Genomic DNA, 21,296 nt, shown 5'->3' with positions numbered 1-21,296 from the left:
GCAGTCACAATACAAAATGTCATATTTAATCATCATTATATCTTAATTAGCCCAGGAGGCCACAAATCTCTGTAAGTGCTGCCACTGTTTATATTAAAGAGCATTCAGCATGAGGAGGATGCAAACTCTATATTTTGCATTAAGCTCCTTTGGATTAATGTTGTGCAGAGCCGTTTGTGGACTTGAGTTATGCACTGTGCCTTTTAAATCTCCGATCAAGGTCTCATTGGAAGCAGGCTGTCTCTGCCTGCTGGGCCCTCTGCAAATCTGCTAGCCTGTGTTTATAAATCCAAATAGGTGAACCATGGCACACATGGCAATTCTATCTAGGTTTTGCTACCAGTGACTAATGATAATAGGCGGGTAAGGCTCTGCAGAAAAAAGAAACACATTATGTGTTGAATTGACTGAAGTTCTGAATTTGACCTTATTTTATTTTATTTAAATGATGTAAGGCACTGACCCATTGCGAACAAAATCTACAATTAAACGTCGTTGCTTTGTTGAAGGCTATTCTAGGCTGGCCTTTGCTGACCACACAAGGCAAATATGGCACACAACACGACTATGACATCTGTCCACAGGAAAACCCACAGAGCTCACAAGAGCACATGACACGGGTCCATTTCTCTCAAAGTGAAGCAAAGAGCAGAGGGAAACAACGACATCCTCTGAAAACTTTATGTAATTGCTAAAGCTAAGCATTCTGGTCATGCTGAACACTTAGCATGAGTTAAAGAGAGTGTGTGCCATCTCCCAGACCAGATTGTGGTGAATGGGAACAGTCACATGAATGTGATCCGTGCTCAGACTCAGGCCCTAATTATATGGGAAAAAAGTGTGGTGTGACAGCTATGGCGGGGATTGCGGTTGTGTCCTAAGAGACTGCAGCTGACCCTGCGGAGAAGGAGAAGGAGAGAAAGTGGGAAAACATAAAGAGACAACATGAGGAGAGCTGAGGAGAGCAGAGTAGACATGGAGGGCACAGGCGCGGATAGGAGAGAGTGGATAAATGTGCAAAAATGCCAAGGACAAAGACAAAAAAGAGCGAAAGTGTGTGTGTATTGTGCAATAATAGGAGGGGGGGGGTTAACATTGGAGTCAGACTGTCCTATGTATTGCTGCTGAGTAAGGCCGGGGCTTACAGGAAGGATTTAAAGAGCCACAGCAACACCACAAAGCACCAGGGGAAAGGGGGTTGCCCAGCAGGGGCCAGGGGAGGGAGGGTGAGCGGGGAGAGGGGAGAGGGGAGAGGGGAGAGGGGCAGCCTGGCTGGAGTGGCTACTCTGATCAGGATCCATTTCCAGCCGGGGCCTTGGAATTCCTTTGTTCCTGTCACAGGTCTCCGTTTCCACCCTCGCCTTAATCCCAGCCTACCTCACGCCCAGTAACACAGAGCAGGGCAGGTAACTCTGCCACATGCATGCCTCTCTATTTACAGACCAGTCCCCACATAACAGCCACTCACATAAATAGTAATAGCTGTGGTAGCACTGAGAAGGCACAAGGTGGGTTGATACAGGTTGTCTTCAGAAAAGCGCTGTGACCGTAGGCGCCTGAAATGTTGGCAAGTATCCCTAAAATGGACATCAACAACAACACTCACCATTTGCCTTTTTTCCAAATTTGATTAACTCTTTCGGACTGTAGCTGTGGGCCTTCAAAGAGCAGAGAAGCCAAACAAAGCTAAATCTATGACAGGGCAGTGCAAAAATTAACCATCTCCCCTTTAGTCTCCACTCATCCTCCACATTCTTCCCTGGGAGGGAGATAGTCATTCGTAAACACATTCTCCAACAGTAAAGCTATCCAGCAACACTTGTGCTTTTTCCCGCAATGGCCGTGGCCAGGCTGCCTTAAGCCCCCTTCATAGGGCTGCCAAGAGGAGTCAGTGGTACACTGTGCAGCACTCGCAAAGCCCTCTCCCACGGCTATTAGTGACCATTCATCTGGGGAGCCTGGGAAAATGCCTCTCCAGCCTGCCGTGGCCATGGGGAAACAGGCTGGCAGGTGTTCCCTCCCCCTAAGCCTTGGCACCTGTGCAAGGAGAGGAAGAAGGAACCAGCTCTGCCATGGGCTAAAATGGACTCTAGGTACCACTTTGCCAGGGCTCCTCCAACTCTGACTGGTAGGAAGCCTCAAACACCAGGCTAAACTATACCCAAGCTCGGCCTCACATGGAGAGATCAATGCGGCTGTATCGATACTAATAGTAGACGTAAGACATCTGGTAATGTGCTTTGGCAGTTTGAAATGGCATGTTAACTAAATCCGTGTAAAATGGGCCTTCTCAGTTTACAGTCTACACACATGCACAAATATATACACCATTATGGACCAACAAATCAATATTCCCATGGGATAAAACAATACTTGTACAAGAGCAAATGGATATCAAGATAGCACAGTCAGCAGTCAAAGTAAACAAAATCGACTCAAATCCAAAAAGTAGAAGTATATCGGTAATGTCTGGCAAACACTTGCTTGGGCAGTCTGTACAGCATGTTGTGTTGTGCCATTTCTGAAGTGAAAAGGTTTCCTTTCTAGGCTCGTTCCCTGCTGAGCAGTGGCATTTTAATGAGGACAACTGTGACACTCTTAATGTCATAGAGCATAACCACCAGCTTCCTAACTTGAATATCATATCAAATGACAAAAATGTATTCCTCAAAGTACAGAGAACCTATTATCTACTCATTTTCAATCTGTAATTACTCTGAGAAATGTGGGTGTGTTCAACACGGTCTACCAGGGAGAATGCAACAGGCCTCTCCCATGCTCCCCTTCCTTGGGCTTCTAAAGTCTAGCATGTCCATTTACTGCTTGTCCAGAGCCAAAATGTTTGGTGGGAAAAGTTCCCTCTGTTCATCTCTCTAAAAACATAAATAAATCACATCACTATGAGCTAATCATGAAGTCTCAAGTAGCCTGGGTAAAAAAAAGAGGGGGGCTGGGGGTTGACAGTTGGAAATTGGCCTCTGCAGCTGAGATACGAGGAAAAGGCTTGGATTTATGTTGGGCATGAGATAAGCCCCTCTATGACATGTTCTCCGGGTGCAATACACACACAGACACATATGCACCCGCACATACATAAATACAATATCCCATAGAGATAACTCAGATACAAACATTTGCACTGAAGGGCCTTGGAATGCTAAAAGCTGTTGATGGCTCATTTGAAGTGCCAACAGCTGAGGCTGTTACTCTGTTCTTACTGCTGTCTGTTGGCGGAAGCCCCTGTGATTTCACACTGGCACCAGCTCAAACACCGCCTCGTACAAGACCCACTATCCCCCTGCCATACCATCCCACACATAGCACCACACTCCATCCACCTATTCTTGGCCCAGACATCAGTACCACCCTGCTTGACACCTTCCTCTATGTGCAACAACATACATGAGCACATGTTCCAGCACATACACATGTCCCGCTCGAGGATAGAAAACCAGCTTCCACTCCCTGCAATGGACAGGCTGAAAGTCCTGTGAGGATTAGCATGTTAGCGTTTGACCTGCTTGCAGAATAGACGACCCCAATACTTAATACCCACCCTGAGGTTTGCTGGGCTTCCCTCCCTAAGCCTATAGTCTGTCCTTCCCTTTTTATGGCTCCTGCCTGCCTGCTTACTTCTCACAGTCACAGTCTCCACCTTTATTGCTCTGCCGCCTCCCTCACATGGGACAATGAAAAGACCAAGAATGTGATTACACTCACTTAAGACCTTTAATAGGACTAGAGCACATGAACTGTGTGGGTCTGTTTGAGGCGCGATACCTTTTCATGTTCTGAGAGGGGGGAAATTCTCCAGTACGGTATGGAGTCATGTTCCACTGGTTACATTCTTTTTGGCAACGCTGCATGGAGCTTAATCATTTTTACATGCATATTTCCCTGCTGAAATACCGATAGTACCCTTGTTCACACAGTGCAGTGAATGTGTGTGCGCAAGTGTGTGTGGAGCCTCAGTCTGTGATCTCCATCATTAGAGATGTCTGTCTCTCCTCAGTCTGTCATGGGAAATATGAGACAGGCTTTACAGTAACTGTACACTGTCAGCCTGTTCACACCTAGCCCAGGGGGAGGATATATCTCTCCAATGCACTGTCGCTCCTTTTGATTCTCACTGGTTCTGGCGTGTATCAGCGCCTGTGTGCATGCGCGCACACATGCATGCAACCGGTATGCCTGCTTATGACGACAGTTTGTTTATCAAGAAAATGACAAAAGTTGAATAACGAACACATGCATCTGTGTATGAAAACAAATGCACATATGTATGCACAGTTTCAGTTGATGGGAGGACTGAAGTAGGTGGGAGTTGCGTGAGAGGCAGACAGAGCTGTAGCCACAGGAGAAACTTTATGGAGCGAACTGCCCTGTAATCCCACTCTCTCAGTCGGGCCTGCCCTGCTGAGTGAGCCCAGTTTAACTGCCCTTAACTGCTACCTGTGACAAACCTGTCTGCCTTACAACACGCAGCTGGGGGTTCCTCTGAAAGCTAGGCTGACAGTGCTTCAAAAGGCATGTGCATGGGTGGCTGAGGTAATGTACCTGCATTTGATAAATAGGGATGAATTGAATTGACCTATTCACATTGAAATATAATTTATTGATTGTGTATACAGTTGTCCATCTGTCAGGGAAAATGTTTTTGGTTTCAAGTGAGTACAGATAAACACAGGTGTGCCAACACCACGTTAAACAGGAGGTAAACAAACATTAGCCATTTTTAATGGACTTACATTTTGTGCCAAGTTAAACAGCGCTGCACAATACAAGAACGCATATCAGCTCTCGTCTCCTGGTCACACCCTGGGCGTAGAGAGCCACCGTGTCCCAACTAGTTCTGTTGTCTTTCCTCTCACACTCTCCTCCAAAAAGGTCGCCATGACATATTTTTTAGACTGTTTCGTAACTCCTTTACCATCCTTCTCAGAGCTCAGTGGCCCACCCCCATGCACACAGCCATATCGCTGCACCGAGGTCCAAGTGAATAAATAATGGTTTTGAGTTCAAAGCCAAAGTAAACCATTTTTCTTATTCAAGAGTTGATGGTAGACACACCTAAGACATGGAAAGGGAAGACAAAGACGACTACATTCCAGAGGAATGAGCAAGAGGGAAATCAAAACATTGCACTCATTACCAAACACCAATTGAAATTCCCAGTAAACACGTGAAGAAGGAATGTTTTACACAACAATGCTTTGCAAAGCAATAATACGCATAGAAATACTGGACTATTTGGCTCCAGGGCAGTGTAATGAGGGTCACAAGATGGTGTGTTACCTTTTATAAAAAAGGCTGGAGCAGGTGCCAGCTCCTTCTTCTGTTTGGGCTGTCTTCTATTGTGGAGGAACTCTGTGTACTGCTTAACCCTCCGGTCCACAGCATCTCGAACCAGGGCTGTAACCTCCTACAAACAGTGTGCAGACATTTCAGTGCAGCAACATGTTGTTAAACTGCTGAAACAACACACGTTTTGATTTGACTTACAAAGTAAAGATTAATGATGAGCAAAGGCAGTCAACAGGACAGTAGGAGTGTCAAGTGAAAGGAGAGTAACTCAACAAGTGGCAAGGTGGAGGGATGAGAACAGTTTTGCAACAATGAAAAGGCTCAGAGTCATTTTGAATTCCACGCTGCTGTTGACTTTTGAAAAGGCCCCAAGCGAAACAGAAGCCATATAGTCACTCACACACTTCAGTCACACACACGCCCTTCTCCCTGTGTCTGTACCTCGATGTGGTGCGTAGTAAACCAGCTGGCGTCTTCTTGGCCGCCCAGGGGCAGAATGTGGAGATCCACCAGCACAGCAAAGTTCCCACACTGTAACACAAAGAGGAAGGACAGCCACAGGTTGTTGAGAGGCATTGAGCTCACAGACAACAAAGGAAATCAGAGTGTGGGTGATTGACAGCTAGGCAAACCACAACGACCCCCCGTGTCCTCAAACATCACCCCAGGCCTCTCACAGCAGTGCCCTCCCTCCGGTTTCTCTGTCTAGCCATCTCTTTTCCAATCCCTTTACAAAAAAAGTATGGCCCTGTCTGTCTCCTCATATTTTCCCCTCTCTCAGCATATTTTCTTGTTCTATACGCTTTAGTAATACAGCTACTGCCTCAGGTCACAACAGGCTGCACAAAAAAGTCTGAAGATGTACCACATAAATTAGGATTATCCTACTTTGTATCAAAGTGGTGGTAACACTCTACAGATCTACCCTAAAGCACTCTGCACGTTTCTGCACTACAACTTTTGAATGCTGTAGAAAGCTGAGTAGAGGGGCTGCAGAGTGGATTCCTGAAGCTGTACGTCATCGTGTCAATGACAATAAGCTACAAGGGACATGGAGGCCAGAAATGCCGCGGCTGGTTAAGTTGCCGTTACATCTTTCTCAGGCTAGCCTGATTATGGTTTACACATGAGTGCAAAAGCTTCCCGCTGCATAGAGCAAATGAATGTGGGTCTCGTGTGAACTTTGCCTCTCCCTGGACAAGGAAGTAATGGATGGACTGAGACCACCCACAACTTGACACAGAGGAGCAACAACTGCCCAAACACCCACAGTGGCAAATCAGCAAGAAGCATTGAACTGAATGGGGTAGCAAAAACAAAGTCATAAAAAAAAAAGACCAAACCAGACACAGAGTTCAGGTTCTGCAGCGTAGAACTGGCAAAGAGTGTATACAAACAGAAGAAGTTATTCATTTAGTAAGAGGGAATATTTATGCACACTAAAAGCTTTGTTTTGGGCCAGGCTCGTCCCCATGGGTCGAAGTATTGCAGACATAATGACTCAACTCTGAGTTGGTGTACTTACAGCCTCGCTCTCAGGATGACGCGAGAGAAAGCATGAACAGGGTGTGCAGAGGTAGCCCGTTACTTAGGTCCTAATTCTAGACACAAGCCTACACTACCCAACTCTCTCCAGTCGTCCCCTCCACTTTAAAAAAGGAGGTTAGCTCCTTCGTCAAAGAAGAAGATTGAGTTTTATTCATAACCTTTTTTTCAAATGACATTAAAAGGTTAAATACTGGCTCCGAGGAGCAAATCATGCCCCATGAGAGCATTTTCCTTTCTCATGGTCTTTTTTCAAATAATCATGGAAGTGAAGCTGCTTCCTTACTTTTAATTGCAGGTCAACTAGAGGAGAGGGCGCCCCCATATGACTAAGCAGTGAATGTTTCGCTCAACTTCAGTCATAGCTTGCACTGCAGGATATGTCAAGTCCTAAAGCCCTAATGTGTTCCAACTTGTACTTAAGCAGGTCTCGCAATCGGCATGAGTGTTACTAAGACTAATGGGAAAATAATGTTATTATAAGTCCCTTATAAAGGCAATGCATTCATTTGTGACTCTGACTCATCCCTCCATATCTTGAAATATGTGAGAACCAAAGTCCAAACATCAAGTTGTGATAATCACAAATAGAAAATACTGAAATGTCTCTGTACAAACTTTGCAAAAATAAAAACAAAAGGTTATACAAAAACATGCTTTGACAAAGACAAGAATGCCATGGACCAGAACAGACCCCCCTCTTATGTGCAAGCTCCTCATGTATAAAATGTATGCATGTTGCCTGTCAGAATCAGCTCGTCCCCACAGATCCGCAGCTCTTTGTCTCACAGCGGTCCACGGATGACTGATGGCCTCAGCTCACTGCCTTCAACAATTACCAGTGTGTGGGAAAGCCTAGCAACAGAGGGTCAGACCCTGTCAATCAAAACACAGGATGAGCCCCGCCGTGGTATCCTGGGGTTGGACTTGACACACGCGGAATCCTGACTTTTGAGACCAAACAATATCTTTAGGGACGATTAAAGCAACTCTAAATCTTATGAAACTTAGAATATTGAAAAAGTGTCAGAGAAATTGTAATTCACCCCCATAGAAACGTTGAGGTCATAGTTAATGGTGTTGTGGCATGGGATTGCTTTATAATGCTATTAATATTCTGAACAATGCACATGTTTAAATCCTGATACGGACCACAAGATCACATGGCTAAAAATTACACAAGCTAATGAGAGCGACGCAAGGTTCATTTGACCAATATCCTGAAAAGAAGTGCGGCCCTGAAGGAGACGCAGCAGGGTAAATCCCCTAAAATGGTTTCTAAACATCTGATTGAGTCTGTCTTTTGGGCTGAAAGCCAGACATCTAGCAAGCGTTAGACTAACTTCCTTTTATCACATTAGAGCAGCAGACAAGACTCAACTGAGAATTGGACATTAATGATAAACATTGGTCCGTCTCTTACACATAAAGAGCATGTGATTCCCTGAGCTTCTCAGGGGATGGGGATTTTTGTAAGGAAAACAGCAAACTAATGCAATCACACTAATAAGAACAAATTCATTTGCTCAGCAAAACTGGCAATTTTGGTGAGGGCCCAAATTTCCCGCTGTCATCTTTGAGTCATGGCTGCGCTGTTTAGGTGCAGCTATCAGAGCTTTTACAAAGACAGTTCGTGTTGAGTGTGGCAGATAAGACAAAAAAAAGCTGCAGAATCTAATTTTACACAAAGGCTCTGACTACAATCACATCACGGGGTCTAAATTTGTCGACTCCCTGCACAAAGAGTGACCAGTGGATCTCTAAGCTGAACTCTGCCATGAACTATGACCCCGGCTGTGGCCCTCTTTAGTGAGATCTCGGCAAGCAGCCTAATACTTTGTAGATGCAGCAATACGGACCACAAGAACATTGTCTTCCTTGAGCAAAGCAATTTGAAAGGGCCTAAAATAATCCAGTATGCTCATTGAAAGAGAGAAAAACAGCAAGATTAACAACTTCAAAACAGTCTCTCAGCAAATCCTACCTCATATGCCTTTCTCTACAACACCCTCTATACAGTACCATCAGCAGGACCCTGAAGGATTTCATTAACCTCACATATTCATTTATCAAATTCATGAGCTCTCCTATTTTGTATACTTTGCTTTGACACATTTAAGGCAATACTCTGTGCAACTGCTGGAAAGAAAGGTTTGATAAAGGGCCAAATTCTAGAGGAAGTTACTCCTTTCATACATACTAAAGTGGGCCAGCACGGCTTTGTTCCCTGTCTTGCACAGGCTTTTTAGTGATATGAACAGAGGCTGAAGGCTGAATGAGAGGCGGCACGGAGTGCTACTTAATACCAAATCCTTTATTGTGCCATCTTTTGTGTGCCGTCACACGGTGAATGAATAGGACTGAGTCTTCCTGCAGGCTAAGCTCAACTTCTCTATCCTAATTCTCCCCACTGCCAATCTGATAACCATGATCTGCAGGGGGGAAAGGGAAACATTTGAGCAACCCACAGTCCACAGGACAACATGAGAAAATTCCTTCATTATTTTATGTCTGTAAATAAACAAATACTGACTCAAAAGCACCGACAACTATTTTCCCTATTTGGTCTTCAGGACTCTGGTCTATATCACTCTCAGTTCCCAAAACACTCTCTACCTTCCCTTATCTCTCTCCCAGACCCGGCTCTCCATCCTCCCGTCTGTGCTGGCTCGAAGTTGGGCACGGGGCCCAAACTCCACGAACGGCTTCACCCGCCTCCCCACCTCGCTGCCCTTTGCCATTGCTATCGCGCCGTAAAAGAACCAGACCTTCTCGGACTGCACTTAGCTCAGAGGCTAACACTAACCAGCCGCAGATGTTTACATTGGGAGAGAAGGGGCAGCAGATGCGGTCTCACTCAATAAAACTTGCATCTCTCCCACTCTCCCTTTGTCTCTCTCTTTTTCTGACTTTCTCCCTCTCTTTCTGCAAGTCTGCCTAGAACCCAGGGGAGCTCTTTAGATCTGTGGGTGTGACAGTCTTGCGCTCCAGCTTCATTTGTCTCATTCCCAGCTCTCTCGGTGCTCTGAGTCACCTGGGTTTCCCCTTTTTTTTTTTTTTTTTTTAAAGACAGTTCTCCTTTCCAATTTCTCTAACTGCCAGATCCCTTCATTCAAGTGAATGTTAGCACACCTGAGTCCTCTTTATTTGATGATAAAAAAGAGACACAACCCAGGAGTGGAATTTGAGCAGCAAGAACAGACAGGAATATCTCCAGGTAACACTCAGCAAACAAAACTAAGGCAGACACATCCTTGAGACATTGATAGATAGAGAAATAGCAGGCTGAGAAGAGTTGGGCCTCATTATGAAATGTGAATTCTGTACAGCAATGTAGGGCAGCACTGAGATGAAAGGGAGCGCTTTTTTTTTTTTTTTTATCCTTGTCACCGTCTCTTGGGAAAGACTCCCCAAGTTGGGAAGTGTCAAAATGTTTCTAATCAGACTGCGATGATTTTGTACAGAGGCACGATGTGTGGTACGATATGAGCTCATCTACAGAGTGACAACACTAAACAGCACATAAACCTCTGACATTAAACTGCTCTGTGATACCTCAATTGTTTTATTCTTAAAAAACACTTTGGTCTTTGTCTCAACCTACTGCATTAGATGGTTGGAAAGCCAGCAGTGCATATTGCTAATAGAAGGCAGATTGCAGGGCTCTGCAGCAGTAATGTCCTGGCAGACAGCGAGCGCTTCAGTGGATCAGTGTTTTAGCCTGTAGGCCCTTTTCGGGAGGTCTGAGAAGTGGCAGGTCACTATATAGTCTAAGCCTATTTAAGAAGGAGCATACCATCACCTCCTGCAGTTTCACAGACCAGGGAGGGAGCTACTTTGAAACAGAACGAATAATAAAACACACTCCTGAACAGCCTACTAAACATAGCATGGTGAATCTACCAACATAACTCAGAATTGCTGCAATGATCCTGGCTGAGTTGTCTTTTCAACAACATGCCTTTGTGAAAACAAAGTCTTTGTGCAGAGTTTTGTTAGATAATTCATTTATTAAAAAACATGGTGGTAGTGGTGTTTGTTTCGCGAAAGAGGAGCCCGGGGTAGCGCCTTGAATGCTATTGTTTAGACTGATCCCTACTTGTTTGTGGTCAGTTGGTTCAGCGTGGTCGAGGCTGTGTGCATTTTCTCAGGCAGAGTAACACAACAGTATCATTATGTGCCCAGTGGGAAGGAACCCTCCGTGAACCTCCAGGGTTTTACTCTCCCACAACCAGCTGAGGGGGGTGGTGGGGTAGCCTGTATGCAGGCATGAATATGAAACAAATAAAGGGAGTGAATGCAATATCTGGTCAACTAGGCACACATGGCATTACGGAGGATGTGAGAGATCAGTGCAAATGTCTGAAGCCCTCATCCAAAACTCTCAATAAATGAAACATCAACAAAAGAGAGACCAGCGGCTTTTCCTGCACTTAACAAAAACATCTGATGTGCATTATTCCTGACAGAGCATCACACCGAGGATGAACAGCTTGGCTTTTTAATAGAATGAGTTTCCTTCTCTCTGCATGGCTGTGTCCATTAACAAAAGGCTCTCAGGGAGGCAGTCAGTTGAGATTTGCAAAAGGTGACCAGAAATTCCGAATAACATGGTCTAAGGGATGAATAACAACATCAGAATGTGGAGGCAACACAGTTGAATCATGTATCTGTACTTCCCTCTAGTGGCCAAAGAATTGGCAACTGAGAAGGTTGAAACAATTAATAAAAGCCGAAATAGAAGGTGTTGAAAATACTATATATGTTAGAGAAGCCTGCTAATTCCCTGTGTTGCACATTTCCCCTACTGCCCAACAGCTGGTTTAACATAGACTATAATAGCTCACACCACTTGCAGGAGATAGTGTCTGCAGTCATTTGCCAGTAACATTTTGCATGTTTTTGAACATGTGTTTGCATTTCCTCTCTGTATGTTAATTTTTAGCTTTATTCAAATAAACTCACAAAATGAACGTAACGCCTAAAGTCTTAATAGCTGTTGTACATAAATAGTGGACATTTTAACAACGCAATACTATTTACTTGCAACACTAACACTAAAATATACAGTATATTACACATAACTGCACTACAAAGGAGTCTGAATTCTGTATTTTTCATTTTCACTTACCTTAATGACAAATTTGAGAGGAGCCATTGCAGTGAATGTCAGCGACTTTCACCTGAAACAAGTACATAGCCATGAATTACACATAGAAGCCTAAAAATAACAACATAACATACTGGAAGGCTTATTTTATCTCCTTCTTTAAAAGACAAACACTAGCTGTCTCATCATAAACACTTATTGTGTGTGTATGGTACTCCACAGTTAACCTATTGTGACTTTACCGTGCTATTCATCTCTTCCAGAGATAACTTGTTGGTTTGTATAGGTAATGGGTATACAGTTTTACATTTCTTAGATATGTTTTAGGGTTCTCCTGAACACAATACACTGTAATGCTCCTACCGCTACCTTTCTTATTCATTTAAGTGTTTTAATTAAAAAATAGGATTAGTAAAATGTCAAATGAAGAAATAAAAACAAAAACTTCAATATAAACAATAAAACCATGTTATATAAAGATACATAAAAAGGAAAAAAACATGTTTAAGCAGATAATAAAACACATCATCATTTGATACTAAATACTGTATCCCATATATTCTCAAGTATGAAGATGTAAATAAAATATCAGTCTTCCTCCTCTTACATGTAATAGGCACCTATTTTACATTAAAAGGTTATTTTAGCATACCTCTCATCCAGAGCAACTTACAGTGAACTAACTACAGGGACAGTCTCCCTGGATCAACTCAGGGCTAAGTGCCTTGCTCAGGGGCACAATGGTGGCAGCCCCTGGTATTGAACTCACAACCATCTGGTGTTGTATTTGGAAGATTAAACCACTAGACCACTACCAACTATCTTTCCAATATTTCCATATTTTATACATTTAAAAAATGATCCCAAACCTGGAAATACTTTCCTTTGTTATAATTTCACCTAGCTATCATCGACCAAGAAAGCATTATCATCAGCCTAACCCAGTCAGTACATTCTGGTCGAGTCGGACTCTAATTCTAGCTGCAGTGATGAAGCCTGTCAGTGCTAAACCAAACTCTGTTTAAACATGTTCAAGCCATTCGCCGAATTTTCCATTAACCTCTTTCCAGAAAGGAAAAGACACACAACATACGAGTTTTGATGGGAAAACAATTATTAGTCAACACTGCTGGTGATTAGTTCTGACCTTCATTCACTCTAATATGATCAAGTTATGCAGACCAAACTAGACTATATTAAAGTAGCCTCTTCAAATGTAGCTAGATTAAAGCTAAAGCATTTTAACCGTAGAATAGAGTGTAGAAATTGAGTGTAACTAGGTAGTTACGTAATTATGTATCGAGTAGGGTAGGGTTATCGACTCAATTGATCTTAACAGCTGGGCTCAAAAAACGAATGATTAACGTTACTAAGAAACAACATAATGACTCTAACGTTAAGCTATTATTAACAACATGTCACGTTAATGACACCACAAAGGTGTAATAAACTACATTTGGTGGATATAACGTTGTGTAAATGAATCAAAATTAACAAAAGAGAGTTTTCATACCGCCAACAATTTTGAATGTTTGTCAAACGATGATGAGGCTGCAGGTGATGACGTCACATTGTGTTTGTAGTCCAACAACTACAAGTCCAGTACGAGTCGGGGGTTACCTTTTGGCGAATAATACCTCGGTGAAATTGAGTAAGGTAACAAGGCGACTCCTTTCTGTATTATAAAGCAGGCGACTGGAGTTATGGAGTTTTAGGTTAAGTATCTGTGGTGACAACAGCAATTTCCTAAAACTGGCAAGAGAATGCGACTGTTTATGAAGTAGGACCCCTTTAGGACCCGACGCTGTGCGCGCTACCATGGAAACAAGCTACTTATTCAGATAGCCTGTCTTAAATTTGACATTATGTTGTCGAATTGTATCTAAATATAATGTTTTAGATCATATCAAAGTCACGATGATAAGCAATCACCATTGTTTGATTAGTTTTAGTGTTCTGTCTAAAGGGTGTATTTCAAAGCTGTTTAATTTCTGCCAGGCAATACCGTAAGTCTCCCTATCAAAGTCGTGGCAAGCAAAGGTGATTATTATGGAAGCAGCAAAGGAGCGTTTCAAGTCAAATTTTGCTAAACAGACAGTCTAAAAGGACACCATAGTCGTTAACAAATCGATGTTCCATCGCCACTCAAAAAGTAAACTCGCTTCTGTAACATTAGGTTGTAGACAACGGTTTTCACGTGAACCTGCTTTTCTTTGAGAATTTGCTGCTTAAGCGATGTCTCGACTCGTCAAGAAAACTCCATCTCTGTGTACGGACCTACCACTGGACAACTCTGACATTTGCAACAAGCTTCATTTGCTGAGGCAGCTCCTGAGATCTTGTTTTGGTCCGACAGCTAGATTAAAACAAGTGCATAACAACATCGGAGGGCACGTTGTGACCACCTCAACCTCCTCAGTTCTCCTTCCAGCCATTTCCTCGTCACAGCCTTTTATCAATCTGATAAAAACCTCCATTCTCAATCACGTTTCTCGTTTCAGTGACTGTGGTTTGTTCGCTGCCATTCTTTGTTTGTCTCTTATTGAGCAAGCAAAGCAGTCTGGTCTCAGAGGAAATGTGGCTATCGGAATGAACAAGCACTTGCTGGGTCTGTGCACCAATTACCTTCAACGAGAAGACTGTGGTTGTAAAGTGAAGCTCGACTTCTGCAGCAGCCAGAACTTGATCACATTAGCTCGCAGTGTTATCTCCAGCAAACCAGCATGTGTGCTAACAGAGCCAGAGGCACTTCACATCAGCAAGTTGGCTGTACAAGCTTTTTTGCTGACTGTGCCCTGCAACAGCCAGGGTATAGTCAGTCTTGGCAAAATAGTGACCGTCTCTGTTGAAGGCCATGCTGTGCTAAACTCTGCAGTGTTTCCAGGTTTACTGGTGGACATGCATGATGTCTTTTGCCTTAATAAGGTAGATCACCTGCATTCAAGTCCACTGCTTTCCATGGTGTTGTTCAGTGTATCTCTTGCCGGGGACCTTTCTGAACTGGGAGACGGGGTAATCGAGGTGCACCCAGGTGTAGACATAGACTCGCAGATACTGGATCAGCTCCTGGAGCTCGGCAAACAGGTGGTTAGAGATGAGGTGAAGCTCTTTGTATGCCAGCAGGTCATACACCCAGTCCTGCAGCAGTACCTGAGGAGTCATGGTATCATAGTGATAGAGAGACTGGGAATCACTCTCATGGAGCCACTTACTCAGCTGACAGGTAGGCTGGATCCATTATTTCAAACTATTATCATATTAGAGCTGAAACGATTAGTCGATTAATCGATCGACAGAATATTTGGCAACTATTTTGCTAATGGATTAATTGTTAATCATCATTTTTAAAGCAGATTCCAGCCTCTCAGATGAGAGAATGTCTTGCTTTTCTTTGTCATATATATTTATTTATGTTTGGGGTATTTGGACTTTTGGTCGAACATACAAGACCTATGAAGACTTCACATTTGGCCGTGTGAAGTTGTGTTGACATTTTTTGACGTTTCATAGTCGTTTCATGATTTTCCATTAATAGAAACAATATCAGCAGATTAATTGATAATACAAAATTGGTAGTTGCAGCCATATATCAAATAGACAAGCCCTTAAAAACCACAGGACTTTTAAATGTGTGTCAACATCCCAAAGTTACCAAAGATGCCAAAAGTTTTGAATATTTCATTCAATATGTATGTGATACACAGTTGCTTACATTAAGCACTGTAACAAGTAGATGCAGGATTTATGTTTGTAGGAAAATATTTGATCTAACTTTGAAGATACGTAAATGCTACTGTGATGCTTTGCAATTTCTGAATTCTTTCAGGTGTGAAATTGTGAATGTACATATATATTGTCTACTGTTTTCATTTCTGTCCACTTTAATCAATAGGTGCTCAACCTGTGGCCACAATGCACACCACAATCCCAGCCAAGGCCTACGGGAAGGTGAGGGATCTCAGTATAAGGCAGTTTGGATCCAAGACAATGTTGCATTTACACCCTCCTGTAGAGTCGGCGATCTGCTCGATGATCCTTTGCCACAGGAACGAGACAATGTTAAGTGAGCTAAAGGTAAGATATCGTGAGGAGTGTGGGGACTGCACTGTTGGTTTCTAGAGAGAGAGAGACGTATGGATGGATGTGAAACTAGTTTTGTCACACAGAATGGCAAAGCGTGTGCTTTTTACATCATAGATTCACTCCAACCATCAGATGGTTCTCCCTCCCACTAAGACTTGCAGTGTCACATAGATATTATTCTGTAAAGCATAACTATGATTGATAATATACAGCACCATTAAGCCCAATTGGTGTGCAGTGTTTCACTAACACAACCAAGGGGAGAGATTAAATTCCTCTACAGCACTGTTGTTAAAAGCATCCTGGCATCACAGGTTGTTTTTAATTTATTTATATAAAAACACATTAAAATTTCTTTTACACACACAAATGGGCTTGGAATAATAATAATTATAACACAATGTATTTGTATAGCACTTATTTTTAAAACCAGCGTTACAAAGTGCTTTACAACAAAAACATAAAACACAGCAATAGCATACACGATAATGTTTGAATAATCAGATAAGCATAAGGAAAAAGAATATTCTTTTTTTTTTATGGATGATTTGTTCGCAACGTAAAGAATAAAGTACAGTGGAACTGAATAGTTGAGAATGCAAATAAACCTAAAAATTAAAAGAAAGCCTTTCGATAAAGATAAGTCTTCAAAAGTGATTTAAAAGAGCATATGTCCATTCGTGTGAGGCAAGTGTGACAGATGAACTGATGTGTTTATATCCGTCCGTGTGTCTGTTTAAAGGTGGTGTGCCAGAAGACAGAGCATGTGTTGAGGCTCACCCTCAGGGAACCATCTGCCTTACTTGGAGGTGGGTGTTCAGAGGCACACTTAGCTGCTTACGTCAGACACAAGGTGAGATCCAATATTTAGTCTTAAACCAGTCGCAATTTGATTGATTTCACATATCATCACAGTAAACTCATTAAAACGTGTCTTGATTATGCTTTGCGTTCATCTTAGAGCATGAATGAAATCACAGAGGCAGTGCCAGCACTAGGGTGCTCACAGACAGAGTATCTTCTCGGCGTGGAGGGATTCTGTCGCTCTCTGGAGTCTGTGGCCGCAGCGCTGGAGCACGACGGTGGCAATGCTTTGATGGATCTGACTCATGCTCACTACTGGACTCACCGTCCAGATGTCATGACAGAAAACATGGAGGAAAGCTTGGGCTTCTGTGGCTGTGGACTGGTGGAAAGTAGCCCAAACCAAAAGTGGACTTATTTAAACACTAAATACCCAGAGTTCTCACCTGCAGCTCTGTCTAGAGACGTTGCTGTGCAGCCACATGTGCTCGACTCCTTCACGGCGAAACTCAATGCATTGCAAGTTGCTGTAGAAACCGCTAATCTTGCACTAGAAGTGCGATATCTAATTCAGGATTTGAACTAGCAAAAAAGCAATTTATCCAGTGTGGAACTCTGATTTGTTATGATCAAAATGAGGAATGAATGCTGTTTTTTATTTTTCAAAAATATCCAGTTTAGACCAGAGATGTTAGCGTTGCCTTGAGTGAAAATGTGATTGAGCCCTGGCGTCAGTCAGTGGGAATGTCTTGCCTCTGTCGCTGCTGTCTTGTGATTTACCTCTTTATTGGGTTGTGGACTTATTGTCTTACTTGTCAGTAATATTACTGACAAATACCGATTTAATATACTGATTTCCACTAATATTCGGTTACCTCTATGGTTCTTTGTTTGGTGTTTGGCAAGAAACAACCTTTTCTCTGTACATTTCACATTCACCAGCCACCACTTCCGGCTGTTATCACTTAAACCTTTAAACTGACCTTTAAATGATGTTTGAGAGAGTATACACATTTAGTGAATGAAAATAATTCAGCTCCTAGGAAACAATTGATCAAACCTTGCAAACCTGGCTGCATTTGCCTTTGGTCAGCACTAGGAGGTGCTGCAAGATTGCCACATTTGTTTTAGAAAACTATTAGCTGGTGGTAATTTTCCACCCTTATTCCCATTTACATTGTGTAACATTCAAAAGGTTGCCAGTCTAAACCTGCTGATTGGTAAGACAAATTGCTACCTGACACCTCTGAAAATATGAAGACTTATCTCAGGCAATCAAATGATTCCACTACAATGTGCTGCTGCTCACAATTTATGTTCTGACATGTTTCCAGTCAGACAGATCTTGACGGATGACATTTAGTGTAATGAGATCTAAACCGATTCTTGTTCAGTAATATGAGTGTAATTTCTGTTTAAAATACAACAATAGGGGGCTTGTCTTCAGCTGTTGCCTCATTTATTGTCTTACAAGATGACAGCCAGGTTCTTCTTTCTCTCAGAAGATGAACGGAATCAAAGCCTTTCGTAACTTTGGATAGTCTTTGAATTTCTCTTGGTAAAACCTGTAACACAGGAGCAGAAGATAATAACTGTAACTCAGATATAGAATATGATAATGTGACTGAAGCCCTGAGAGGCCAATATAATCTAAATAGTTTTCTCTCCTGTGTTTATAACTTTTTTTTGCCAGGATAATCTTTCTAAGTTCCTTAAAAGAAAAGTTCCCTCATCCTTTTTTTTCTTATGTCTTGATAAGTGTTTGTTGTTGTAATGTTCATGTATGCCACCACTGGCTGAAGTGCAACACTAGCCTATGTTTTAAATAGGACTAAAAGCATGTTTTCTTGCAGGTGACTTTTGTGTTACCGTCTTTCTTTTGGCTAGATATATATTGTTTTAGTCTTATTTAGAACATTGGGTCGTGGTGCACTTCAGCTACTTGTGGCCGAAATTAGTATTACAACAACAAACATGCAAAAGTGACCTTTAAACAATAATTCACCCGTTTTCAAAAATGGGGAAAAAAGAGTAAATATCTTCCTGGCAACTTTGTTTTTCACCCGGCAAAACAGTTTCTCCCCACCTGGTTTCACAGATGGTGGAAGAAAGATTATCCTGGCAGAACTTTGGATCAGACTTTGAAAATGGATCAACAGAATTTTTATTTTCTCACTTGCCTCTCAGGGCTTGCCTTAAATCAAGGTAGTTGGACAGATGAGTATTCACAGTATACTGTGTCGGGACTTTTTGTTGATGTTCTAGGCACCTGTGATGGTAATAGGCTCTTGGTCCAATAAAACACAGGCTGAACAAAGCGAACGAGAGTGCTGGCAGAGACCAGGTGGCCACAGCGTATCCAAACCATTCCACAATCTCTCCTAAGTAGTTGGCAGCAGACACGTATTCAAACAGACCTCCTGCAGGAGAGGTAAAAGAGCAAAGATCACTTCAAGAACATCGTGGATTAGAGATTTTTCAGGTGTGGTCTCAGTTTCCTACCTGTGGGAATCTTGTAAACTACTTCCCCTGGTTTCCTTAAATTGCGTAGAATATAGTCACTATGTATATTGATGGCCATTCCGATGCAAAACAGCAGTAAACCTAGAAGAAAATCTTACTTGTATGTCATTGAATTTTAAATGTTCAATATGTATGCTGTAAATACAATAAAAATGAATGTTTTTAAAGCAAAGAACAAATATCCTCCTACCAGTTTTATAGCGATAGTCAGCTGTCCATTCATCCTCAAACTGGGCACAGTGCAGCAGGTAGTGTCCCTGCAGGAAACCATTCACAGAGCAGAATAAACCTGCTGCCACCATCACGCCCAGTGGGAAAGGCTTTCCTCTGGTCAGCGGTGAATAGACAAATGTCCTATGATTGGTGAAGAAATAGCAGATACAGCAGGTGGAAAGAATGAAGGGGGATAATAGTGCATTTGATTCATGCAGGTCCATGCAAAGTACATATTTTACTGCCAGGCAGAGAAATTTTGTATAAATGATTCAACATTTAAGTGCAAGAAAAAACGCTGCCATTAAGCCTCATTCTTCATGGGAGGTTACCGATGCATTCCTCACACGGGTTTAGCCTTCAGATTAAAGCAGCAGGAACTCTGCTTTCCAAAGCTCCCTTTTCAGTGTCTCCATCTGAAAATGTGTTTTCGGCTCTTGCTTACAAAGTGATCTGGTAGCTATAGGTACAATGGCAACGTAGGGATAAAAGATAATAATACCACATTGTTGTTGTTTTCTGTCAAATATAAAATGCAAGGTTGCAATCATTATTACTGTGCACTAAGAACAGGAGTTTCAGTTTAAAGAAATGTATACAGTTAGTTTCATGTTTCACTTGTGGATCATTACTATAATAAACCAATATGGAGAGAACATTGTCTTGTAATGAATCAACTAGATCCATGATGAACACATGAATTATGCACTTAACAATGAGTCAATATAAGACATGTAAAGTGTAATAATATACTTATACCTGTCTTATTCTATTTTAGATTGTGTTGGCTCTTTAATGACTGTTTTAAAATTGTATTTAAATGAACTTTTATAATTGCATTGTATTTATTTTGCATTTTGTCTCAATGCTTTTAATGTTTTATGGAAAGCACTTTGCCTTGCTGTTGAAATGTGCTATAGATAAACGTGCCTTGACTAACAAAATACTGTAGATATAAGACAATATCAAACTAAATATATTTATAAACACAAGCAAAATAAGAGAAAAATTAGGTGAAAGTATAAACCTCATAAAACCAATGTGAAAAGTAACAAAATTAAACTGACTTAGTACATCAAATAGAAAAATATGTCCTCTTATACAATCAATCCTGTATAATTGCTTGTGCTTTGAATGAATGGGGGTCTGTACCTTCCTAAACACGATGCACGATCCACATGCACATTAAATGGCCAAAACCAGGTTTCTGTCTTTGCTTTTACCTTTGAAAGTAGTGGATGCAGAAGGTCCCAAGCAGCAGGTACTTCCCCATACTGGATGGTTTGTGTGAGGTGAGCATTAAAAGCAGGGGGATCAGGAGAGCTGGCATCTCCTGGAGGAACCAGGCTAGTCTGGCTGGGACCGTCCTCACCGGAGGAGAGAGTCTCATGTGGCGCCCATAAGAGGTCTGCGTCTTCCTGAGATGGACCAAGTGCCAGAGTCCTGTCAGAATCATCCCACAGCTGAGAAAGCTGACCAAGTCCCCACAGCAGTGCATCTCGCAGTGTTGCGGTAATCTTTTCTTTGGAGTCTGTATGAAGTTAAATGGATGAAAGCAGCCTGTATGACTCCTCCCAAAGCAAACGGAGAGGTGTGTCAGAATGCTGAAATGCGAGTGTGCTCCCAGTTCCAGGGTAGGTACAAACATTGCCAGAGGTGCTGTTATGATTATTTTTTCCATCTTGAAGTGTATGCACTTATTTAAAATAACTAA

The 21,296-nt window shown here is 42.2% G+C and overlaps 3 protein-coding genes across 5 annotated transcripts in view; 1 reads left to right on the top strand and 2 right to left on the bottom strand.

Moving 5' to 3' along the window:
- slx4ip (SLX4 interacting protein) overlaps window positions 1-15,113 on the bottom strand; it is a 31,852-nt gene extending 16,739 nt beyond the window's left edge. The window contains exons 1-4 of one of the 3 annotated variants that reach the window (XM_029449975.1): window positions 14,894-15,113; window positions 11,981-12,032; window positions 5,746-5,835; window positions 5,296-5,422 (exon numbers count right to left, since the gene is read on the bottom strand). In XM_029449975.1, coding sequence (XP_029305835.1) covers window positions 5,296-5,422; window positions 5,746-5,835; window positions 11,981-12,007 — 244 coding nt within the window. In that variant the 5' untranslated portion in view covers window positions 12,008-12,032; window positions 14,894-15,113. Of the gene's footprint in view, window positions 1-5,295; window positions 5,423-5,745; window positions 5,836-11,980; window positions 12,033-13,472; window positions 13,816-14,584; window positions 14,715-14,893 lie in introns of those variants that run through there. The other 2 variants (XM_029449976.1, XM_029449974.1) reach the window with 2 other exon arrangements.
- On the top strand, window positions 13,675-17,747 carry mkks (MKKS centrosomal shuttling protein). The gene is made up of 4 exons (XM_029449973.1): window positions 13,675-15,182; window positions 15,852-16,033; window positions 16,785-16,895; window positions 17,004-17,747. The coding sequence occupies exons 1-4, from the start codon at window positions 14,195-14,197 to the stop codon at window positions 17,430-17,432; spliced, it is 1,710 nt and encodes a 569-aa protein (XP_029305833.1). The 5' UTR covers window positions 13,675-14,194; the 3' UTR covers window positions 17,433-17,747.
- Window positions 17,748-18,198: 451 nt separating this feature from the next.
- Window positions 18,199-21,266, bottom strand: srd5a2b (steroid-5-alpha-reductase, alpha polypeptide 2b). Its single transcript, XM_029449977.1, has 5 exons — window positions 20,806-21,266; window positions 19,560-19,723; window positions 19,349-19,450; window positions 19,116-19,266; window positions 18,199-18,411 (listed from the first exon to the last, which is right to left on the bottom strand). Exons 1-5 carry the CDS (start codon window positions 21,261-21,263, stop codon window positions 18,345-18,347), a joined length of 942 nt encoding a protein of 313 aa, XP_029305837.1. The 5' UTR covers window positions 21,264-21,266; the 3' UTR covers window positions 18,199-18,344.
- Window positions 21,267-21,296: the final 30 nt, after the last annotated feature.

This window comes from Cottoperca gobio, chromosome 15 (genome assembly GCF_900634415.1).
Source record: "Cottoperca gobio chromosome 15, fCotGob3.1, whole genome shotgun sequence".
Taxonomy (NCBI): domain Eukaryota; kingdom Metazoa; phylum Chordata; class Actinopteri; order Perciformes; family Bovichtidae; genus Cottoperca; species Cottoperca gobio.
Note: the sequence above shows the minus strand (reverse complement) of the source record. Positions and strands in the feature narration are given on the sequence as shown.

Coding starts and splice junctions, on each gene's coding strand:
- mkks (XM_029449973.1), top strand. CDS start 14,195: ATGTCTCGACTCGTCAAGAAAACTCCATCTCTGTGTACGGACCTACCA. Junction 16,034..16,784: donor CAATGTTAAGTGAGCTAAAG/GTAAGATATCGT, acceptor GTCTGTTTAAAG/GTGGTGTGCCAGAAGACAGA. Junction 16,896..17,003: donor CTGCTTACGTCAGACACAAG/GTGAGATCCAAT, acceptor CGTTCATCTTAG/AGCATGAATGAAATCACAGA.
- srd5a2b (XM_029449977.1), bottom strand. CDS start 21,263: ATGGAAAAAATAATCATAACAGCACCTCTGGCAATGTTTGTACCTACC. Junction 19,451..19,559: donor TGACTATCGCTATAAAACTG/GTAGGAGGATAT, acceptor ATTTTCTTCTAG/GTTTACTGCTGTTTTGCATC. Junction 19,267..19,348: donor AGTTTACAAGATTCCCACAG/GTAGGAAACTGA, acceptor CCTCTCCTGCAG/GAGGTCTGTTTGAATACGTG.